Source organism: Suncus etruscus, chromosome 10, assembly GCF_024139225.1.
Source record: "Suncus etruscus isolate mSunEtr1 chromosome 10, mSunEtr1.pri.cur, whole genome shotgun sequence".
Taxonomy (NCBI): domain Eukaryota; kingdom Metazoa; phylum Chordata; class Mammalia; order Eulipotyphla; family Soricidae; genus Suncus; species Suncus etruscus.
In genome coordinates, this window is record NC_064857.1 from 88,206,614 (window position 1) to 88,227,428 (window position 20,815).

Here is a 20,815-nt window from a genome sequence, read left to right on the forward strand (position 1 = left end):
CTAACTGATTCAAAGTTATCCTTGCTGGCATGGACATGATCAGATAGGCCTTCTTTTATTCTTAGAATCTTGCCATATTTTAGTATTCCAGTACTTGACTTGCTCATGTTGGCCTCACATATCTCTCTGCTGTTTGAGCACCTCCTGTGCTTTCACTGAGAAACAAGTAATCCTAGATCTTTAAGGCGTGCCAGGAATTGGTCTAAAGCTGACCCTCTTTCTGCTAACAAACTGCTCTGGAACAGTTTTATTTTCTAGATCAGGTTGGCAATTATGAGCTGTGAGTCAAGTTATTCTCACCACATACCTATGAATAAAGCTTTATTGAAATAGAATCTACTTCATTTATGTATAACCTATGGCTGTTTTGTGCTATAATGGCAGAGCTGAGTAGTTGCCAGAGTATGGCAAGAAAAATTAAGTGTCATTTGGCACATACAGAAGAAGTTTGACAACCCCTAGTCTAGATGAAAAAGCATTTAAAATTGCATAACACTCCCATCCATTCCCCCTGAAAAGAACCCTATTTATTCCATATTCCATAGGTGTTATAGTCTTACGAGGAATTTGGTCCTGCCATTTCAGGGGACAAGCTAATCTCTAGGTGACCTTTCCTGTTCAGCATCAAAAAGTTTCAGAAGCTGCTCTATCATCGTCCTTCAGAAAGTCTCCAAGGCCCCAGATGCCTTAAAAATCTCTCCCTACGATGCAAACCAAGTCTTGTGTACGATTACTTGAAGAGTTATAGACCTCAGCCCTACACTCACCCTTCGCACACTTGCTTGGCTTCCTCAGCTTTTCCCAGTTCAGAGGAACACTAGGGGGCAGTAATTCTACATTTCAGAGTTGATCTCTGCTACATTCATTTTGTAGATCATGTCAAAAAATCCTAAGAGTCTTTTCTGGGTCTCTTTCAAGGCTGTTGATTTTAGAATTCTATTTTCTGAAGTTTTCACTCTCAGGAGCAGTTTCTTTCTGGCACCGTTTAAGCTCATCAGACTCTTATTTTCTTAGTCCAGAAACATAAAAATATGATTTTTTTTTTACTTCCGCTAACATCTAACTTTGATTTCATCTAACATCTCCAGAGCACTGAAAGAGTCTGGGATTCTGCAAGGAGAAAGCTCACTGAAATCTTAAGTGCATGGAATAAAATGCATCCTGATGCCTAGTAGGATCTAGTCTAAGGAGACATACAGCCTTCTCTCACCCCTGTTGCTGTGTAGTGGTGGTTCCTTCTGCTTAGATTTTGAGGTGTGGGAGAAAAAGGGAAAAGAAAATCCAACTCAGACCATCATAAGAAGCAACTTTCCATTTAATCATTCTACACGGTGAGTTACTTTATTAAAAGCCCTGCCTGGTGAGAAAACAGGACAGTTCCCATTGTCCAGCCCCCTCGCCAAGGCTGTGGCAGAAATGCTGGCACCCAGCAGGAAAGAAGCTGCGGAGAAGAGAGATGCAGCATTCTAGTCTTCAGCGAGTGCCCCACTGCTCGGTGACACTACTGTGATCATAAGTAATAGTAAAATAAATAATTTTCATTTGATACTTTCAAAATAATACACATCTATGAAAAATCAAAAGTCAAAACTAAAAATTATCCTGCAACTTGGGAGGATGAGAGTTGCCGAGCCTTTCTCGAAAGGCTTTCCTTCGAAGGAAAGGAGTTGTCCCAGTTTCTGTGGACAGGGCAGGAGCCCATCCCTTGCTTCTTCTGGGAAAGGACCCTCCCGGGCTGTGGACTCTGAGTCATGAGAGGAGGACTTGGTGAATATGCCGTGATGGTTCCGCGATGGGTCCCATTGCTGGGACGGGTTAGCTGGGCTCCGGGGTCCACCTGGCTAGTTTTGGGGAGGTTTCATGCCTTCTCAGGTGTCAATGAGCAGGCTCACCACGGAGCGGATTTTGCAGGCAAACCATCGCCTGAGGGGACAAAAGTATTGATAGTGGAATTGTTCAAACTCGGGGGTCTGTCGGATATCGCGGAAAAAGGCAATGTCAAGGTCAGATTCAGTGAGGATGATCAGGAGGAGGAGCAAAACAAAGAGGAGTCCCATGGTCACAAGGAGCAAACGGAGGACACTTAAAACAAACTTATTCACCTGTTCCTCCTCTGGCCTGCCGTGCCCCTGACACAGGGCCCTCAGCTCTCCACCCAGGGCCTCCATCTCTGCCGCCGTTGGGGTGCTGGCCTCTGACTCCTTCTCCTCCTCGATGCTGCAGGTGGCCCCGTTGATCTGCCGGGAGAGCAGCATCAGCTCCAGGCTGTGTTCCGCCACCGGCGTGGGCAGCACGCTGTCTGCAGGGCTGTAGGCCTCGTCTGCAATCACAGTGACTCTCTCGTTGCTGTCTGCCCGGCTGCTTCGCACGTGAGGCAGGAAGGTGTCGCCATGGGAAGAGGAGCGCACCGGGGTGGAGTGAGCACTGTCCCGCAAGGACTCTAGGCCTGGGAAAGCAAAAGGGCGATGAGCAGACTTTCTGTGTTGCCCTGCCTGTGCTGTGGTCTCATGGGACACCCCCATTCTGGTGGTTGGATTTAACCAGAGCAATTTAAAGATTCGGTATACTCCCCATGAAAATTCCAAGGGTATTATTTTTTTATAGAAATAAAACCAAAAGACCCTCAAGAGCCAAAGCAAGTCTTGAGAAATAAGAAAAACATTGGTGACATCATGCTTCCTGTTTTTAAACAGGAAATTGAGTAATCATATGTAGTACTAGCATAAAACAGACATGTATCCAAGGAACTGAAAAGCCCAGAAATAAATAAATCCATATCTATATCTATATGGCAGAGGAGCCAAGAATATATAACATGAAAAAAGAGCCTTTTCCACAAATGGTACCAAGAGCGGGCAGAGAGATAGAACAGCAGATAGGATACTTGCCTTGCATGTGGCTGATCCAGGTTTGATCTCTGGTACCATTTATGATTCCAGGATCACTGCCAGTACTGATTCCTGAGTGCAGAGCTAGGAGTAACTCCTAAGCATTGCCAGATATGGCAATAAAAACATAAAACTGCAAACAAATGGTGCTGGGAAAACCAGATAGCCAAGTGCTATAAAATGAAGTGTGGGGGCTAGGGAGGTCCAGCCCATTTTGTATGCAGATGGTCTCGGCTTTGATTTCTATCACTATATGATCTTTGAGTAAGCACTGCAGGGTGTGGTAAAAAGTAAATAGGTGAAAACGAGCTACTCTTTTTTTTTTTTTTACCATACTTAAAAATCAGTATGGGTTAAAACCAACTCAGTGGGTTAAAGGCTTGAATTTAACAAAATTGTAAGAATTCCTAGAAACATAGGTGGTAAACTTTTGGTATAGAGAGTTTTTTTGTTTTTGTTTTTGTGGTTTCTGGGCTACCAGGCAGTGCTCAAACTCTGGTGATGCTCAGGGGACCTTTAGCAGTGCCAGGACTGTATGGGATCAGCTACCTGAAGGTAAGGGTCTTAGCCCCTGTGCTACATTCTGACTCAGGCATAGAATTTTATTTATTTATTTATTTTTGGGCCACACCTGGTGACGCTCAGGGGTTACTCCTGGCTATGCACTCAGAAATCGCTTCTGGCTTGGGGGACCATATAGGATGCTGGGGATTGAACCCAGGTCCATCCTGGGTCAGTCACATGCAAGGCAAATGCTCTACCGCTGCACTATTGCTCCGGCCCCTAGAATTTTATTTTATTTTATTTAAACACTCTGGTTACAAGGCTATTCATACTACAGTTTTTTTTCCCCACAGATAAAGTTGTTCATGATTTAGTTACAATCATACAATGTACAACAACCTTCACCAGTGTACATTTCCCATCACCAATGTCAAGTTTCCCTCTAACCTTCCCTGATGTCTTCATCCCACCCACCTATCCTCCCTGCCTGCTTCTGGGGGAGGTATCTCTCTCTGTTTCTTTCACTCTCTTTTCTGACACTGTGGTTTGCATTACTGTTAATGAAGAAGTGCCATACATGTGCCTTTTATAGTAGACCCTTCTCTACTCTAACTGCACTCTTTGCTCTTTGTGGCAAGCTTCCTACCGTGGTCTAGTCCTCCTAATCGTGATCTCTATTGTCTCTGGATATCATCCCCATAGTCTTTTATTTTCCTTATATACTATGGATAAGTGAGATTATTCAATTTTATCTCTTTTCCTCTGACTCATTTCATTCAGCATAATAATCTCCATGTCCATCCATGTATATGCAAATTTCATGACTTCATTTTTCCTAATGGTTTGTATAGTATTCTATTGTGTAGATGAGATTGTTTGTTTGTTTGTTTTTGGGTCGCACCTGGCAGTACTCAGAAGTTACTCCTAGCTCTGTGCTCAGAAATCGCTCCTGGATGGCTCAGGGAACCATGTGGGGTGCTGAGATTTGAACCACTGTCTGTCCTGGGTCAGCTGCGTGCAAGGCAACCACCCTATAGCTGTGCTAGCTCTCTGGCACTTGAGTTACTTTTTTTGTTTGTTTTGCTTTGTTTTGCTCAGGGGTTACTCCTGGCTATGCACTCATAAATTGCTCCTGGCTTGGGGGACCATATGGGATGTTGGAGGATTGAATCATGGTCCGTCTTAGGTCAGCACATGCAAGGCAAATGCCAACTGCTTGGGCCATTGCTCCGGCCCCTGAGTTTTTTTTTTTTTTTTTTTGGGCCACACCCGTTTGATGCTCAGGGGTTACTCCTGGCTAAGCATTCAGAAATTGCCCCTGGCTTGGGGGGACCATATGGGACGCCGGGGAATCGAACCGCGGTCATTCCTTGGCTAGTGCTTGCAAGGCAGACACCTTACCTCTAGCGCCACCTCGCCGGCCCCGAGGTTTTTTTTTTTTTAAATATGATTGCTAACACAAGCTAAAATATGTGAGTGGAGGACGAGGGAGATAGCTCAAAGGGCTGAGAGCATGCCTGGGGGAACAGTTTGATCCCTATAATTATATGATTCTCAGTACTGGAAGGATAGTTCTGAACACCACTGGAACTGTGTCAAACTAAAAAAGCTGGGGATAAAGAGATAGGACACTTGCCTTGCAGAGGTAGCTCACCTGGGTTTGATCCCTGACACCTTATATGATCCCTCAAGCCCTACCAGGAGTGACCCTGGTCACTTCAATATTGGGTGTCTCTCAAAAACCAAAACAAAGAATTAAATCCATTTATATAGCAAAAGAAAAATTTAAAAGGCAATCCACTCCAGGAGACTACAGTAGGTTGGGTGCTTGCCTTGCATGTGGCTGACCCAGGTTTGATCCCCAGCACTACATGCCACATATGGTCCCCTGAGCACTGTTGGATACAGCAAAAACATTTAATTCACTACAGAGAAAATATTTGTAAATCTTATATGGTAAGGGATTAATATCTAAAACATACATTAGCTCTGCCAATCAACATAAACACCTTGAAGAATGTGATTTTTTAAATGGCAGGTGCTGTAGGACAAGGGTTAAGATTCAGATCATGGGGACAGAGAAAAAGCACAGTGGTAGGAAATTTGCCATGCATGCAGCCTATCCAGGATGGACAGTGGTTCGAATCTCAGCATCCTATATGGTCCCTCATGCCTGCCACGAATGATTTTTGAGCACAGAGCCAAGAGTAACCCCTGAGCACCACCAGGTGTGGCCCCAAAACCAAAATATATAAAAAAAAAGATTCAGATCATTGAGGTGGAAAGATAGTACAGTGGGTAAGGTGCTTGCTTTTCATGATTGACTCAGGTTCAATCTATGGCATCCCCTGAACACAGCCATGAGAGATTTCCTGAGTGCAGAGCCAGGAGTAACCCCTGAGCACCATGGAGGTGCTCAAAAAACAAAACAAAATTCAAGTTATGTATGTAGCTGGTTATTTATTTATATATTTTTTGGTCATACCTGGTGGTTTTCAGGACTTACTTCTGTCATTACTTGGAGGACCATATGGAGTGCCAGGCCCAAACCCTAATTGGCCATGTACAAGGCCATATTCACTGTACTATCACTCCAACCCTACACTCTTGTTAGAGCCCTGGCACCACATGGTGCCACATCACTTGTGCTGCCATGTACCTCCAAGGGTTACTGTAGTGGTCACTAATAACCAATCTTCAGGCCCTTTCATTGAACCTTGGCTCTGGTTGGCCAAGAATTGCTAGGAGAGGACCCCACTTCAAGTGGGCACTTAGAGTATCTGAGTATATCTTTATCTAAAGACATGCAGATGACCATAGGTACACGAAAGTGATTTAATATTATAATTGGAAAAATGTAGATTAAAAAATACTAGAAACATCATCTCAACCTTTTTAGAATGGCTTTTATCAAAAGATGAGTGCAAGAGCTGGCCAAGGATGTGGAGAATGAGAAAGAAGAAAAACAATATGGAAATTGCTACAATAATTAAAAAATATGTCATCAGCAATTCCATTCCTGAGTGTCCCATGAACAAGGACACCTCTATAGGCTTGGTTGTCTGGCTACTAAGTTTGGTCATTGTAACTGCGGGAAGCTACTTCCCTGTAAACTTGACTTGGCTATAATTAGGTTTGCTTGGGCTGGAAGAGGCCAGGTCATGACATAGAAAACAAGCCAGAAAGACCCTATCAGACACATCACAGGGAGAACATGGATATGCACACTTGTACATTTCTAGTAGGTAGCCTGAGAAAATTAGTAAGTTAGTCTTTTGATCCCACATCAAAAGACATAGTGGGCCCGGAGAGATAGCATGCAGATAATGTGTTTGCCTTTCATGCAGAAGGTCATCCCGAGCCTGCCAGGAGTGATTTCTGAGTGTGGAGCCAGGAGTAACCCCTGAGTGCTGCCGGGTGTGACACCCCCCACACCAAAAAAAAAAGACATATAGTAAGGTCATCATCCCATGTAAGTCTTTCTAGAAACCATCTCTCATCTCTTCTCACCCCTTCATCAAAGCTACTGTGACAGGTTAGGGGTGAGGTTGGGGTTAGCAAACAGGAGTTTTTTTTTTTTTTTTGTTTTACCTTGGAGGTGCTCCTGCTGATCATCTTGAACAGAGGAGGCTGCAAGAGGACTGGGGAGCACAGTGGTCAGGAGTCTACACTGGAGCCGGGGCCCCATCCTCAGGATACGAATGCTCAAGGGCCGGAAGCAATGGTTAGTTAACCGCAGCTGCACAGGCACTCTGGTGTGAATCTTAATCACACTCTTTCCCATGGTGGCCCAGTGGACAGGCGCTTCTGTGGAAACCAGCTGGGCAAAGTGGTATGGAGGGGAAAGATGTTCACTCACCAAGATAGCCCCTTCTCAGAGCCGCTCGCACAGAATAGAGCTGGTGGCACTGCCAGCCCACAGCAGGCTGGGCTTGGGAAGCAGAAGGCTATTGTTATCAGGCCTGGGTTTTGTCGGGAGCACTTAGAGCCATAAAAAGTAACACTCCTGCAGCCAGTCGGCATTGCTCGGATGCCTGTGTAAGGGCCCAGAGCACGAGGGACTAGGGGACCAGGGAACAAATCCAGAGGAAGGGAGGTCAGAACTGCCCCTGATAACCCAGGACCTGGGCCTGTGGATCTGAAGTGTGTGAGGGTAGAAATTGGCCAGGCTACCTGTATCTAAATGGTGCCTCCTGCCCTGAAGGAAGGTGCATGCACACATGAGTCTCCTTTCTTAGTTACCTGAGAGCAGGAGTAGAGCCAGCCAATGTCTAGCCATTGTTTTCAAGGGCCCTGGTTTATCAGGATTATATGGTTTCATTTAAAGTGACATTTTAATGTTTTTGTAATTTCCCCCTTATATTTTTATTTATTTATTTTGGTTTTTGAGTCACACCCAGTGGCAGTGCTCAGGGGTTACTCCTGGCTCTGTGCTCAGAAATCGACCGTAGCAGACTCGAGGACCATATGGGATGCGGGGATTCGAACCGGGGTCCATCCTGTGTAGGCACTATGCAAGGCATATGTCTTACTGCTGTGCTATAACTCTGGCTCCTACCTTCCTTGTATTTTTAGAGAGAGCAAAGCCTTCTTTGAGAAAGGTCAAATGCTTGCTGTGATACTAATTTATACACCATATAAACTCTAGGAAAGAAGATTTCTTTCTTTCTTTTTTTGGGGGGAGTTACTCCTGGCTCTATGCTCAGAAATTGCTCCTGGCAGGCTCGGGGACCATAATGGCATGCCGAGATTTGAACCACCGTCCTTCTGCATGCAAGGCAAACACCCTGCCTCCATGCTATCTCTCCAGCCCTGGGAAGGGGATTTCTGGTGGCAAACTAGTCACTTTCAAATTCCCATAATGTGCTGGGAGTATGGCAGCTTCCACATTTGCGAGGCCATGGTCACGCCATTTATTGCTGGTAGACATTTATTTGGGTAGACAGCGAGACTCAGCTGTCTTTGTAGGATCTTTAATGGGAACCCCTCACTTTTGGTTTTAGAACCACACACATTGTGCTCAGGGGACCCTGAGGGTGCCTAGGACTGAGCCCTGGACTCCAGCATGTGCTCCTTTAAGTCAAATCTCATTTTGAATGAGGGCATAGTTGAACTCTCACCTTCCCTCTTTTTTTGGTGGTAAGGACCCTTCTGAGAGGTGATCAAGGGGTCCAGGGGTTACTTAATGATTCTTGGCCAACTAGGACAGTGGCTCAATGCTTGGGCCCTGTGGTGGTGAGGGTCACACCAGTGATGTGGTGCTAGGGATCAAACCTGGATCAGGCATGTGCCCTTGTACTATTTCTCCAATCTCAATCATTCCTTTTTATTATTTATTTATTTATTTATTTTAGGTTTTTGGGCCATACCCAGTGGTGCTCAGATATACTCCTGGCTCTGCACTCAGAAATTATTCCTGCCAGGCTCAGGAGACCATTTGGGAAGCTAGGGATCGAACCTAGGTCGTTGTGTGCAAGGCAAATGCCCTACCCACTGTGCTTTTGCTCCAGCCTCCAATAATTCCTTTTTAATTTATTTTTCAGGCTGGCACTAAGAGAATCACTTTCCCACCAGAATCCTTTATCTTCACTCAAAACAGATGTCCAGTGCCCTCTCCTGACCTTGCTCTTTAAGATCTCTTTAAGTCGTATGAAAACATCTCTCAGTGTCAGCAGGCTTGGCCAGAGGCATATTCCCAGAGTCCCCAAACAGGCGAGCCATTCTGAGAGGGAGTAACACTATCCTTAACTGCTGAAGATCTGGTTTAATCCCCATCCCTGACTCCATAATGCAGGATGCTGGGTCAGGAATTCGGATGGTAGGACAGGCTCCAGCATTCAGAACCAACAGTTTCTGTTTCTAGCTAACTCCACCTGCCACTTCCCGATCATTTTGTTTTGTTTTGGTGAGAATCCAGCTGAAATAAAAAGCAGTTTCAGAAGTACACGGAATCTGGTAGGTTCCACATAATGTCTCTCTAACACAATCGTGTCTACAACCTCTTCCCAGGCTGTAGCCCTCAGGGGCTGTGGGCATGGGAGTGTCCCCCTTTAGCTGCCATCCAGCTGCTGTGCCCACCCACCATCTGAGAAACCTGCCACTGAGTCTAATGCAAAGCAGCTTCTGCCAAGGTTTTGGAGGTCCCTCAGGAGACCATAGCTGCCATATTTGCTCACCTTCCATGATGGAGATGTGAACTGCTCTTCTCCGAGTCCTGGGGACGCTGCTCAGCCGTGGGCCATGGGTTATGGAGGGGCAGCTGCGGCTAGGAACCATCCCTGCTCTGGAGTTTGAGAGAAAACTGTCAGCTTAGAGCACGACATGTAAAATTGGAACTTACAGTAGAGGAATGCCCAGTGGAATTACCCAGATGGTTTATTTCATTAAAAACAAACAAAAGGGGCTGGAGCAGTGGTGCTAGAGGTAAGGCATCTATCTGCCTTGCAAGTGCTAGCCTAGGATGGACTGTGGTTCAATCCTCCAGCGTCCCACATAGCTCCCCAAGCCCGGAGTGATTTCTGAGTGCATAGTCAGAAGTAACCCCTGAGAGTCAACAGGTGTGGCCCAAAAGCCAAAACAAAACAAAACAAAACAAAAAAACAACAACCAAACCAAAAACCAAAAACCAAATTTACCTGGCTTTTTGACTTTAGTTGCTGGAGCCTAGTCAACAGACAATTTAAATTCCTCTATCTTCTTTGTCTTTTTTTTGGCGGGGGTGGGGTAGTCATCACAGTGGTGCTTGGTCTTATTCATGTTTGTGCACAGGGAACCTTATGCAGTACTGGGGATAGCCCTGCGATGGCTCTGTGCATGGGAAGTGCCTACCCACTGTACCATTACTCTGGCTAATCCCTGAAAATTTATTGAGTATGACAGTGGTGCTGCTTGTGGTCTGTGAGGGCAGGATTGTCTCAGAATGAGCAGTGCTCCAGAAAATGCACCCAGAGAACATTGTAGGAGGTATCCCCTGGTTCCTCAGACTTCTGGTGGCAGCAAAGCTCTGAGGGGCAACTGGCCGTTCTCCCATTCTTTTTTTTTAATTTTTGGGCCACACCCAAAGGCACTCATGGGTTGCTCCTGGCTCTGTGCTCAGAAGTCGCTCCTGGCAGGCTCAGGGATGCCAGGATTCAAACCAGGGTCCGTCCTGTGATGGCCGCGTGCAAGGTGAACACCTTAACGCTGTACTATCACTCCGGCCTCCATTCTCCCATTCTTGCTGTCAGGTGCTCAATGGCTCCTAGCCCATCGAAGGCTCAAGGTCTTCTTAGATTCTAGAAGATAGGTTTCTGCAAATCTGTTCCACAGGTATACATAAAAGCATGGATTCCAAGACTTATAGATTCCATGTGACAGGCAGTGGGGATACCTGGCTTCCTATCAAGGGTCCAATGAAATATTGTTGTGTGGTCATGGGGTCGTGGTCTATGACTGATTTTAACACTCAGGAGGATAATACAATTCACGAGGTGGTTTCTAGTATGCTAACACTGTTCATGTCAGTCCTTCTTTATTTTCCACTAAGGCTTGTGGGTACTAGGATTAAAGCCTTTCCCTGCAGTTTTCTTCACCCTTCCTTTGTCCTCACCTTTTGGGAGTCACTGTGGTAAGTATCTTTATGATCCTCAAATTGCTGACCTCTGATATCCTTGGATTTGAGCTGAAACTGATTTTGGGGGAATGCTCCTGGCAGCCTACCTGTGTATTTCTGGAGGCTCCCGTTTGATCTTGGCACTTGACTCCATTACTTCCTTTGCAACCCGGCCACTAGAAATAGTAGCAAGAAACAAGTAACAAGAAATGAGACTGTTCCAGGACTGACTCTTCTCTAAGCTCTTAGCTACTTCGGCTGCAGTGGAAAATAGCCTCCTTAGTCCAGAGTGATTTCTTTTACCCTTTACCAATGTTTTGGTCACCGAGTGAGGCTTGTTTGCTTGTTTGCTGCATTAAAGAGTTCTAAGGTGTTTTAACATCTGAACTTATTTTAGAGTTCACTATCTTTGGGCTTACTTCTCACATGTCCAGCATGCTCCAGAAATGTTATAAGAAAAGGGTCTTTAGACACAAAAAGTATGGTATGGTATTTAGTTTGCTGCTGCTCTTAAGAACAGAAACAACACATTTGAAAACTTTCAGACAGACAGCTGCAGGAAGGAGAAATGGTCATAGGATTAGGAGAAAGGTGAGTTGGTTGGAATCTCAAGCTTTTCTGGGGGTTCCCAGTTATATGATCTTGAGGAGGCATTTCCAGAGATGGGCCTAAGGATAGGTCCATGATAGTTACTTACTGTCACTATTTACCTGTATCGGAACCGGCTCCCTTTGAAGAACAAATTGCTGCTGGACACTGTTCGAACTTGACTTGATTTCTCCAGCCTACAGCAAGGCAAAATCAGTGTCACACAGGCTGCAGCAATGCAATCCCAGATCCTTTCAAAGGTTACTTAAAGAAACTTTAGGAAACGGCCTTCACAGCCCTCCTTGGTGCTGTATCTTCTTTAGGCATATTGAACCCCAGAAGTGCTTCTTAAGGCTCACCAGGGGACTAAGAATAAATATCAGGGATGATGATCTGAGGCAACAGCAAAGCAATTCTCTAACCTCAGTGTGCAGTGTGAACTCAGACCTATTTCCCTCTCCTCCTCTGTCTAATTTTCCATAAGAAATTGGGTCCCTTTGGCCCCACTGTTTGCTAACTGTATTACTATTTCTTTTTTTGTTTGTTTGTTTTTGGGTCACACCTGGCAGTGATCAGGGGTTACTCCTGGCTCTATGCTCAGAAATCGCTCCTGGCAGGCACGGGGGACCATATGGGATGCTGGGATTTGAACCACGGACCTTCTACATGAAAGGCAAAGCCTTACCTCCATGCTATCTCTCCGGCCCCACTGTATTACTATTTCAGTAAGTGGTGAAAGAGGAGCAGGGGCTGACATTTGTGTTCCCTCCTTATTAGAGAGACCCCTAAAGTTTCTGTCAGATATAACAGAACTCTTACAATGAGGAAACTTTTTATTTAAATTTTTTTTGGGAAGCCACACCCGGTGATACTCAGGGGTTACTCCTGGCTATGTGCTCAGAAATCGATTCTGGCTTGGGGGACCATTAGGATGCTTGGGGATCGAACCGTGGTCCGTCCTATGCTAGCATGCGCAAGGCAGACGCCATTGCCACTGCCCCGGCCCCAATGAGGAAACTTAACAGATGAAAGCTGCATCATCATTTACTTGAGTTTGTAACCATTCCCCCTCCCATGGAGTATCTGGCTCTCATAGCCATGGCATAGACCACGGAGGCAGAGCTTCGGGAACCCTCCCGTGGCTGTCTCCCAATGCCACTCAGACAAGGAAATCTGGACAGTACTTCCCAGAGGGTTGTCTCCTAAGACCCTGCTCGGACTACAATATGCCTGAGATCCCGCAGTATAACACCAGTCAGGATTGCTGGGCAGTCTTGGGAGCTGGCTCCTCTGTAACATCCCAGCTTCAAAACGTCTTGCCTGAGCATGGTCATTATTCTGACCCAGATCTCTTCAAAGCAAGAGGCCAAAGCCAGGCCAGGGACTGCACGTGAGATGCGCAGAGGGAGGCCCATGTGGCGGCTGCCAGAGACTGGTACAACTGGGATGTGACCCAGTTAATTAGAACATTAAAGAGTCTATGGATAATAGTGAAAAACCAGCCTCAAGATCAAGTGAGGATGCTGACAGATATAGACTTGTGTGTATGAAACTTCTATTCCTAAACTGGCTGTGGGATTAAGCTCTGGCTGGCCCTGGGTGCTTTCTAAGCCTCTGAGCCTGTCAGGGCCCTTTTCCTCTAGATCCCTCAGAGTAGAGCTGTCAGTTCCCTTTAGAGCCTGAAGCTCTAGGGTTGACACTTCTGAGCTTGTCCTTGTGGGGCAAGAACTCTCAGCTACTGAACTATTTTTTGCCCCCTCCTTCACTCCCATGAAAATGTAATAGTGGTATAAGACTCAGTTTGGTTACAAGTTCAAAAGCACAGTCCTCTTCTCAGGACACAGAAAAACAAGAGCCACTAGAAATGGTATTGAAATTTTTCCATGAACAGCCTGGAACTCCACGTGAGGAAAATGTTATCCTGTGGAAATCTCTTCCATGTGTCCTCTCCATGAGAAGTGTTTAAAATTGGAGCTCCTGCTCAGTTTGGTGGAACATTGCACAGGTAGCATGAGACAAGCAGGGAGCTTGCCTGCTCCCTGCAGTAGCCCCGGGTGTCCTGGGTAGTCTCTGGGATTGCTGGTGTGGACAGCTCAGCAGTTATGGCTCCCATAGAAACAGAGGAGACCAGCTCTCCTGAGAGCAGGGTCCATCTGGGAGAAGGCTGCTTGCCTAATCTTCCACTGAGCCTTCTGGTTACTACCGAGGGAAGACATGGCATATCAGCCAGAGGCAAAATATACCTTGTATACTACCCCAATGCTGCCTAGATTCTGATAGAGCTTATTAAAGTATAGATCATCATATTATTTTAAAAACAATGAAGCAGGGTTTTATTTTTCTTTTTGGTTTTTGGGCCACACCGGGTGACACTAAGGGTTACTTGTGGCTATGCGCTCAGAAATCACTCCTGGCTTCGGGGATTATATGGGATGCCAGGGATCGAACCTCAGTCTGTTCTAAGTTAGTGCGTGCAAGGCAAACACTCTACCACTTATGCCACTGCTCTGGCCTCTCAGGGTTTCAATGGAACATACTTTATCTAACACTTTACCAGTTCCTTTCTTTTCTTTTTGGTTTTTGGGTCACACCCAGCAGCACTAAGGGATTACTCCTGGCTCTATGCTCAGAAATCACTCCTGGCAGGCTCAGGGGACCATATGGGATGCCAGGATTCAAACCACCATTCTTCTGCATGCAAGGCAAACACCCTACCTCCATGCTATCTCTCTTAACCTTAACCAATTTTTTGATGGGCCACATCTTTGCCCCTAATGCTTTTATAACCACCTTCTCCCCCCACCCCCGCCCCCAGATAGAGCTTCCCAAGCAGTGCTCAGAAGCCGAGAGGTCACTCCCAGCAATATTCAGCCAGAAAGATGACTCTCTCATAGTGAACCCACTAGGGTAGTCTTAGCTGCTGTGCTGCTAATACCAGCAATCTCAGGGACCACTCAAGACACCTGGGGCTACTGTAGCCAGCAGTACTCAGGAGCCCAGGGACTGAACTCGGGTAGGGAGACCCCAGGGAAATCCCTTGATCCAAAATGCCTTGATCCTATGACATCGCCCTTTTTTAAATTTTATTTTATTTTATTTTTGTTTTTTGGGTCACACCCGGCAGCGCTCAGGGGTAACTCCTGGCTTTATGCTCAGAAATCACTCCTGGCAGGCTCGGGGAACCATGTTATCTCTCTGGCCCCATGTTTTTTTTTTTTTTTTTTTTTTTTTTTGGGTCACACCTGGCAGTGCTCAGGGGACCATATGGGATGCATGCAAGGCAAACGTCTTACCTCCATGCTATCTCTCCAGCCCCTCCCTTTTATATATTTTTTTCTTAACAGAAAACAGCACAAGTGGCTTTACCAGACTTCTTTGGAGAGCAAAGTTCTTTCTTTTGGCCCAAAGCTTAGTTCTCTGTAACATCCATCAGCCCTTGCTTCTCCAGCTCACCTACTCTATATCTCCAGGCACTTGGCCTGTCAACTGGTAACACCAGGTCTGGCTAATAACCCATCCACAGGGCTGGCATCAGCCCCACCTCAGTACAAGACCATCTCTCTTGGGAGCAAGCTGGAGTGTCCTAGGTTGAGTGAGCAACTTGGAAGCACCCATTCCCTCAGGCATCTGTCGTCTTTCTGCCACCCAGGGGTGTAAAAGGCTTAAGCCAGGGTTGGTTCAAGTCTTATTCTGAAAAGTTCCTAAATAGTTCTGCTATAGGGGCCGTCCAAAGAGTAGCAAGGCAAACTATGGACAGCTGCTAAAACCTGACTCAACTATGCTCTGAAGCTAGTCTGGAACTGGCAGTATCTCCTCTCTCTTCAGGTTCAGAGAGGATTCTTTCCCACCAATTGCCTCTCTTGTTTCTGAGTCTGGTAAAGGCCACCCCTGCTGCATGCACCTACTCACTTGTAGAAGGCCTGGTTCTCAATTCCACACTTCCAGAGGTGCTTGCAGGCTTCTGGAGTTGGAGCAAAATATGTGAGAATAATTTTCTTTTCCTACAAAAAATTGCAGAAAAACAGCCAAGGGTAGGTGGAGAAGTGACAGATAAGGATGCCAGGATACAACCTTCTGAGATGCTTGGGAGCTCCCCACAGGATCCCCCTGACTCCAGGGAGGGTCTGCAGAAGGGAAGCAGCAGTGGCTAGCAGAAAAGGAGTCAGACAGGCAGATCAGTTGGGCTCTGCTCTTGGGGAGACTCAGCAAGTTTGTATTTATTTCACCTTAGAATTTTCCTTTAGAAGCAAAAATAGCAGCATCAGCAACAACAACAACCCTGAATAGGACTGGAGTGATAAATCAGCAGGTAGTTGCTCTTGTCTTGCACGCAGCTGACCCAGGTTCTCTCCCTGGCATCCTATATGGTTCCCTGAGCATAGACAGGAGTAATTTCTGTGTGTAGAACCAGGAGTAACCACTGAACATTGCTAGGTGCGGCCCCAAACAAACCAAATCTCTGGGTGCCATCTACTTCCCTGAAGAAGTCCATACTCCAGGCCCTTCCACCCTCACCCCCAACTTCCCAAGTCTTGTCTTTGGACGTGGCTTCACCTACAAGTGGATGAGCTCAGTCAGCCCTCTGGCCCTGCCCATCGGAACTGTCCCATGCCAAGTCCCCCTAAAGAGAAGGAAGCCAGAACTCACCTCTTTCTGACTTACATATAAATAGAAAGTCTTTCCTTCAAATTTCAGCTTGGTCACCTCATTCCTAGAAGCACAGAGAAACCCCCTGTCACCCGCTTAGGCTGTTGAGTCAGAGCCCCAACTGGAGGGACTCCAGGCACAGACACAGTTTTAGTCAAAATTAGAACTGAAACAAGACACCAGTGCAGTGACCTCAGAGAACAGTTGTTGAAACAGCATAATCCACATTTTTCTGGTCAATCACACTCTAATAATTGGGTGATAGGAGGATTTCAGGCTCATCAAAAGTGGCCAAAAGAGGAGGAAATGTTTGTATGGAAAGTGAATCTAGGAGAAGTATCCCAGAACTTCTCAGAGCTAGGCTCCCACACAGGTCAGTTTCCAGATGGGATTGGGAATATGAGTTGCCACAGGCAGCTGATAAGGCCAAAGTTCAAGATACAGCAAGTCATGAAAAAAATAATACAACCAGGTTCTGAGGGAATTGAGGCTTCAGGTGACTATGCCACTGTAAATACAACACATTTTTTTTTTTTTTGTCATTGGGCCACACTCAGCAGTGCTCAGGGGTTACACCTGGTTCTGCACTTAATAATCGCTCCTGGTGATGCTCAGGAGACCGTATGGAATGCTAGGGATTGAACCTGGATTGGCTGCATGCAAGGCAAGTGCCTCACCTGCTGTACTATCCCTCCAGCCCCTGAAAATGCAATTTTAATGCAGACAAATGTAACAATCCTGGGGAGGAGGATGGGGCAACATACCAGAGAAAGAGAGAGAGATAGAGAAAGAGAGAACGGATTACATGGAACAGTCATGCAGCGTACTGACCAGGAAAGGGGCTTAGGGGGGTTGAAGAAAAATCCGTGAAGCCACCAGCCCAGTGAATGGCTGCAGTAAAAGAGGCAAACAGGATACTAGGGTACGTCACCCACAGGACAGGCGCAAATCAGAAGTGACATGATTACTGTACATGGCATGGGTCACACCTCACCTCCACACACTGTTCTCAGCCTTGTTACATTTACAAAGTGGAATGTAGGTGGATGCCTCTGAGAGTTGGAGAATGGCACTTTGGCATCATTTACTCTTCATCATTCTCCTCAGACCTGTCATGGTACCCTCTGGAGCTGGGGTTAGAGGATACTCTTTGCCTTACTGAGGGGCCGAGTCCATACTATTCTACCCAGCTGGAATCCTGAGAATGTCTGGCAATACCTATCAGCCTCTACTTGGCTTTTTCCTCTGCACTTTCTAGAGTGATGCCCTTAAATCACAGGAAGAAGCAGAAAGGCAGTGAGAACCAGGTACCCAATTCATCGCTGGGGAAAACTCAGGGCCAGAGGGAAGTCACTGGTTTCTGTGATCCCAGAGGCTCTGGCTGGGGGCAGAATGAGTATTTACAGTTTCTGATGATCAGCACTGAACTAATGCTAGTCATGGTACTTCTTCCTGGTTGATGCCCTCGCTGTGGACGTCTCAGATACACAGAATGTAAAATATTACTGATGCATAATATACAAACATGCACACAAATTGTTCAGGCTTCAACCAGTCAGGGAAGTAAGGCATTTTCTTTTGGACGCGAGATTAGATTCATACCTGTTACTTTTAAATTGATTTATTTTGGTTTTACTGAACCATACCCAGCAGTGTTCAGGACTTATTCCTGGCTCTGTACTCAGGAATTACTCCTGATGAAGTTCAGGGACCATAAGGGTGCCAGACAACAAGCCTGGGCCAGTCACATGCAAGTTAAACATCTTATGAGCCATACTATCACTCCAGCTCTCTATCTGTAACTTTAAAGTTGAGACCTAGTGCAGAAAACTTTGTAGCATGAAAAGGATCTAGGAGAGCCAGAGAACACCAGGGCTTGGAGGAATGGGGGAAAATTAAGGTCTGTGAGTCTGTGTGACAGGCATGTCCGAATTAAGGGTCCAGCTCAACCACTTGCCTTTCTCTGAGTACTCAAATTACATCTCCTCACATAAGTATATTCCTCACTGAATCTAACTATTTTTTCCTATAATTTGTTGGACAGAAGACACCAAACCTTCAATACTTTCACTCAGGGTGTGCTATGAGCAGGCTTTCTCAGGTAGGCCCAACACATAGGTGTGTGTGGGCTCCTGTGTAGCAACTACCTAGGAAAGAGGCTATTTTCCTGGTGATGGGACCTTGCAGGGGCCAGCCTAAGGAGCAATTTCCCTGGTACTCTGGCTGACCATCATATTGCTGTTCTTTGCAAGAGCAATAAAGATCGAAAAGGCAGAGTCAGTCTGCCAGCTCAGCAGAGGCATGCAAGATGGAGAAGGCTGGCACCCTGAAACATCTTCAGCAGAAAACTGACCAAGATGTAGCATCATCCCCAGAGTCTACACTAGCTGGAGGAACAGGCAAAGGAACCAAAAGGAGGTGAGTTTACCCGCTCTGAGCTCTGCCTCTCAGTGCCTGCAGGAGACGTGGGCCAGCTTAGGCTTGTCAGTAAGGCCCCAGGCTTGGGCATAGGAACCCCAGGATTAGGAGAGTGCAATGTATTCTGATGATGCTGGAAAATATTTGCGTGGGTCGGGCAAAGGGGTCTGTGGCAAAGCCACATGTTCAACCATAAGCCAGTGTGTGCTGCATTGGTGTTCAGCGCCACACAGCAGGTTAGATGGGCAGTGAGGATCCAGTTCTGAGGTGCTTCAGCTGAGGCAGCTGGAAATGGGAATGTGAAGGAGGGAGGGAGGGGGATGGAATACACAACTCCAGGGGGAAGAGAAGGATGGGAGGCAGGTTACAGCAACTGGGCTCATCAGAGCCCAAAGTCAATGTCTGGGATGTCTGGGCAGTAGGGCAATGTGTCTTCCCCTGAGGTCTCTGTGTGGAGAGTGGCAATGGGGGCAGATTGTCAGGGAACTTTGTTTCTTTGAACACAGGTCCCAGCCCTGGTGGCTCACACTCTCCAGAAATCAAGCTCCCCATTCTCCCTTTCCTCAGAAGATGCTCTTGGAACACAATCTGGATGAACAGGTCCCTAGGGGAGACCACTACTTCCTCAGTTACGTCATGGACACAGAGCCTGCAGCAAGCCCAAAATCATGACTCCCCAGAATAGACAAGGCTGTGGGAACAAGGGTCCTCCCTGGGGAAGGGAAAGCAACCGATTTGGAATTGAAGATGCTCACCATTTAATGAAGTGGACCCTCTTATTTCCTTGTAGAACAACAAAACCAAAGGGAGTGAAGGCCAGAAATGCAGCATTTCCTGATACATCCTGCAATGTAGAAAAACTTCTCATTATGGTTATGGACGCAGGAAGGTTCAAAGGCAAGAAACAGTTACTTGTTGATGATGCAGATGCTTGGTCCCAGAGGAAAGAGCATACGAATTAAGACTCTGGACTGAGTATGGCTATGCTACAGGAGTAGCTGCAGGCAAGATACAAATCAACTCTGAACCCCTGCTATATCTATATCTATATCTATATCTAATCTATATCTATATCTATATCTATATCTATATCTATATCTATATCTAATCTATATCTATATCTATATCTATATCTATATCTATATCTATATCTATATCTAATCTATATCTATATCTATATCTAATCTATATCTATATCTATATCTATATCTATATCTATATCTAATCTATATCTATATCTATATCTATATCTATATCTATATCTATAAACATTATAGATAGCAATGATGCCAATCTTAGAAGACTCATGGGATTATCCAAAGAGATCAACAAACTCATACATTGCTGGTGTGAGCCTAAAATGGTGCAGTTACTTTGGAAAACAGTTTGGATGACCTTCATATTGTTAAATATGGGTTACTATGTGCACCACAGTCTAAAATACTGAAAATAATTCCACACAGAAACATAAAAATGAATGTTTATAGCAGCATTATTCATATTAGACAAAAAGTGGGACCTTGAGGCCATAGTGATAATACAGATAGTACAGTGGGTAGGATGCTTTCTTGGCAAGTGGGTGATGGAGGTCAATCCCTGGCATCTCATAAGGTCTCCCTTATGAGCTCTGCCAGGAGTACTTGCTGAGAGCAGAGCCAGAAGTAATCCCTAAACATCACTGGGTGTGGCCCCAAATAACAAATATAGTGGGAATAATCCAGATGTTCACCAGTTGACAAGTAAAATGTCCAAATGTGCTATGTGAAGACAGTGAAATATTACTTAACAGTAAAAAGGAATCAAGTACCATGATATGCTAAAACATAAATTAACCTTTGAAACATATACCAGGGGGCTGGAGAGACAGTACAGCAGATATGATGCATAGAGCTGACATGAGCATAGCAGGGTTGGCCAAAACACTAGACCCAAGCAAGAAACCATTTTGCCGTGAACAGAAATGATTCAGAGTCAGAGACTATACTTTGCATGTCAAAGGCCAGGGTCAATTTCTGATTAGCACTGTAACTGCACTAGGAGTAACTCCTGTGCACCAGGAGTTTTGGTGTGAAAATGATGTCAAGTGAAAGCATCCAAACACAAAAGATCATAAGTTCTATGATTTAGGAGCTGGAGCAATAGCACAGTGGGTGAAACACTTGACTTGTCCTGCATATGA

At 45.7% G+C, this 20,815-nt stretch overlaps 1 protein-coding gene across 5 annotated transcripts in view; it reads right to left on the minus strand.

Moving 5' to 3' along the window:
* Positions 1 to 1,297: 1,297 nt before the first annotated feature.
* Positions 1,298 to 20,815, minus strand: part of FRMD5 (FERM domain containing 5) — a 383,704-nt gene continuing 364,186 nt past the window's right edge. Inside the window, exons 8-15 of one of the 5 annotated variants that reach the window (XM_049782485.1) lie at positions 19,392 to 19,480; positions 16,234 to 16,282; positions 15,481 to 15,572; positions 11,694 to 11,768; positions 11,091 to 11,159; positions 9,569 to 9,675; positions 2,103 to 2,446; positions 1,298 to 1,923 (exon numbers count right to left, since the gene is read on the minus strand). In XM_049782485.1, coding sequence (XP_049638442.1) covers positions 1,876 to 1,923; positions 2,103 to 2,446; positions 9,569 to 9,675; positions 11,091 to 11,159; positions 11,694 to 11,768; positions 15,481 to 15,572; positions 16,234 to 16,282; positions 19,392 to 19,480 — 873 coding nt within the window. In that variant the 3' untranslated portion in view covers positions 1,298 to 1,875. Of the gene's footprint in view, positions 2,447 to 9,568; positions 9,676 to 11,090; positions 11,160 to 11,693; positions 11,769 to 15,480; positions 15,573 to 16,218; positions 16,283 to 19,391; positions 19,481 to 20,815 lie in introns of all 5 variants that reach the window. The other 4 variants (XM_049782484.1, XM_049782483.1, XM_049782481.1 and 1 more) reach the window with 4 other exon arrangements.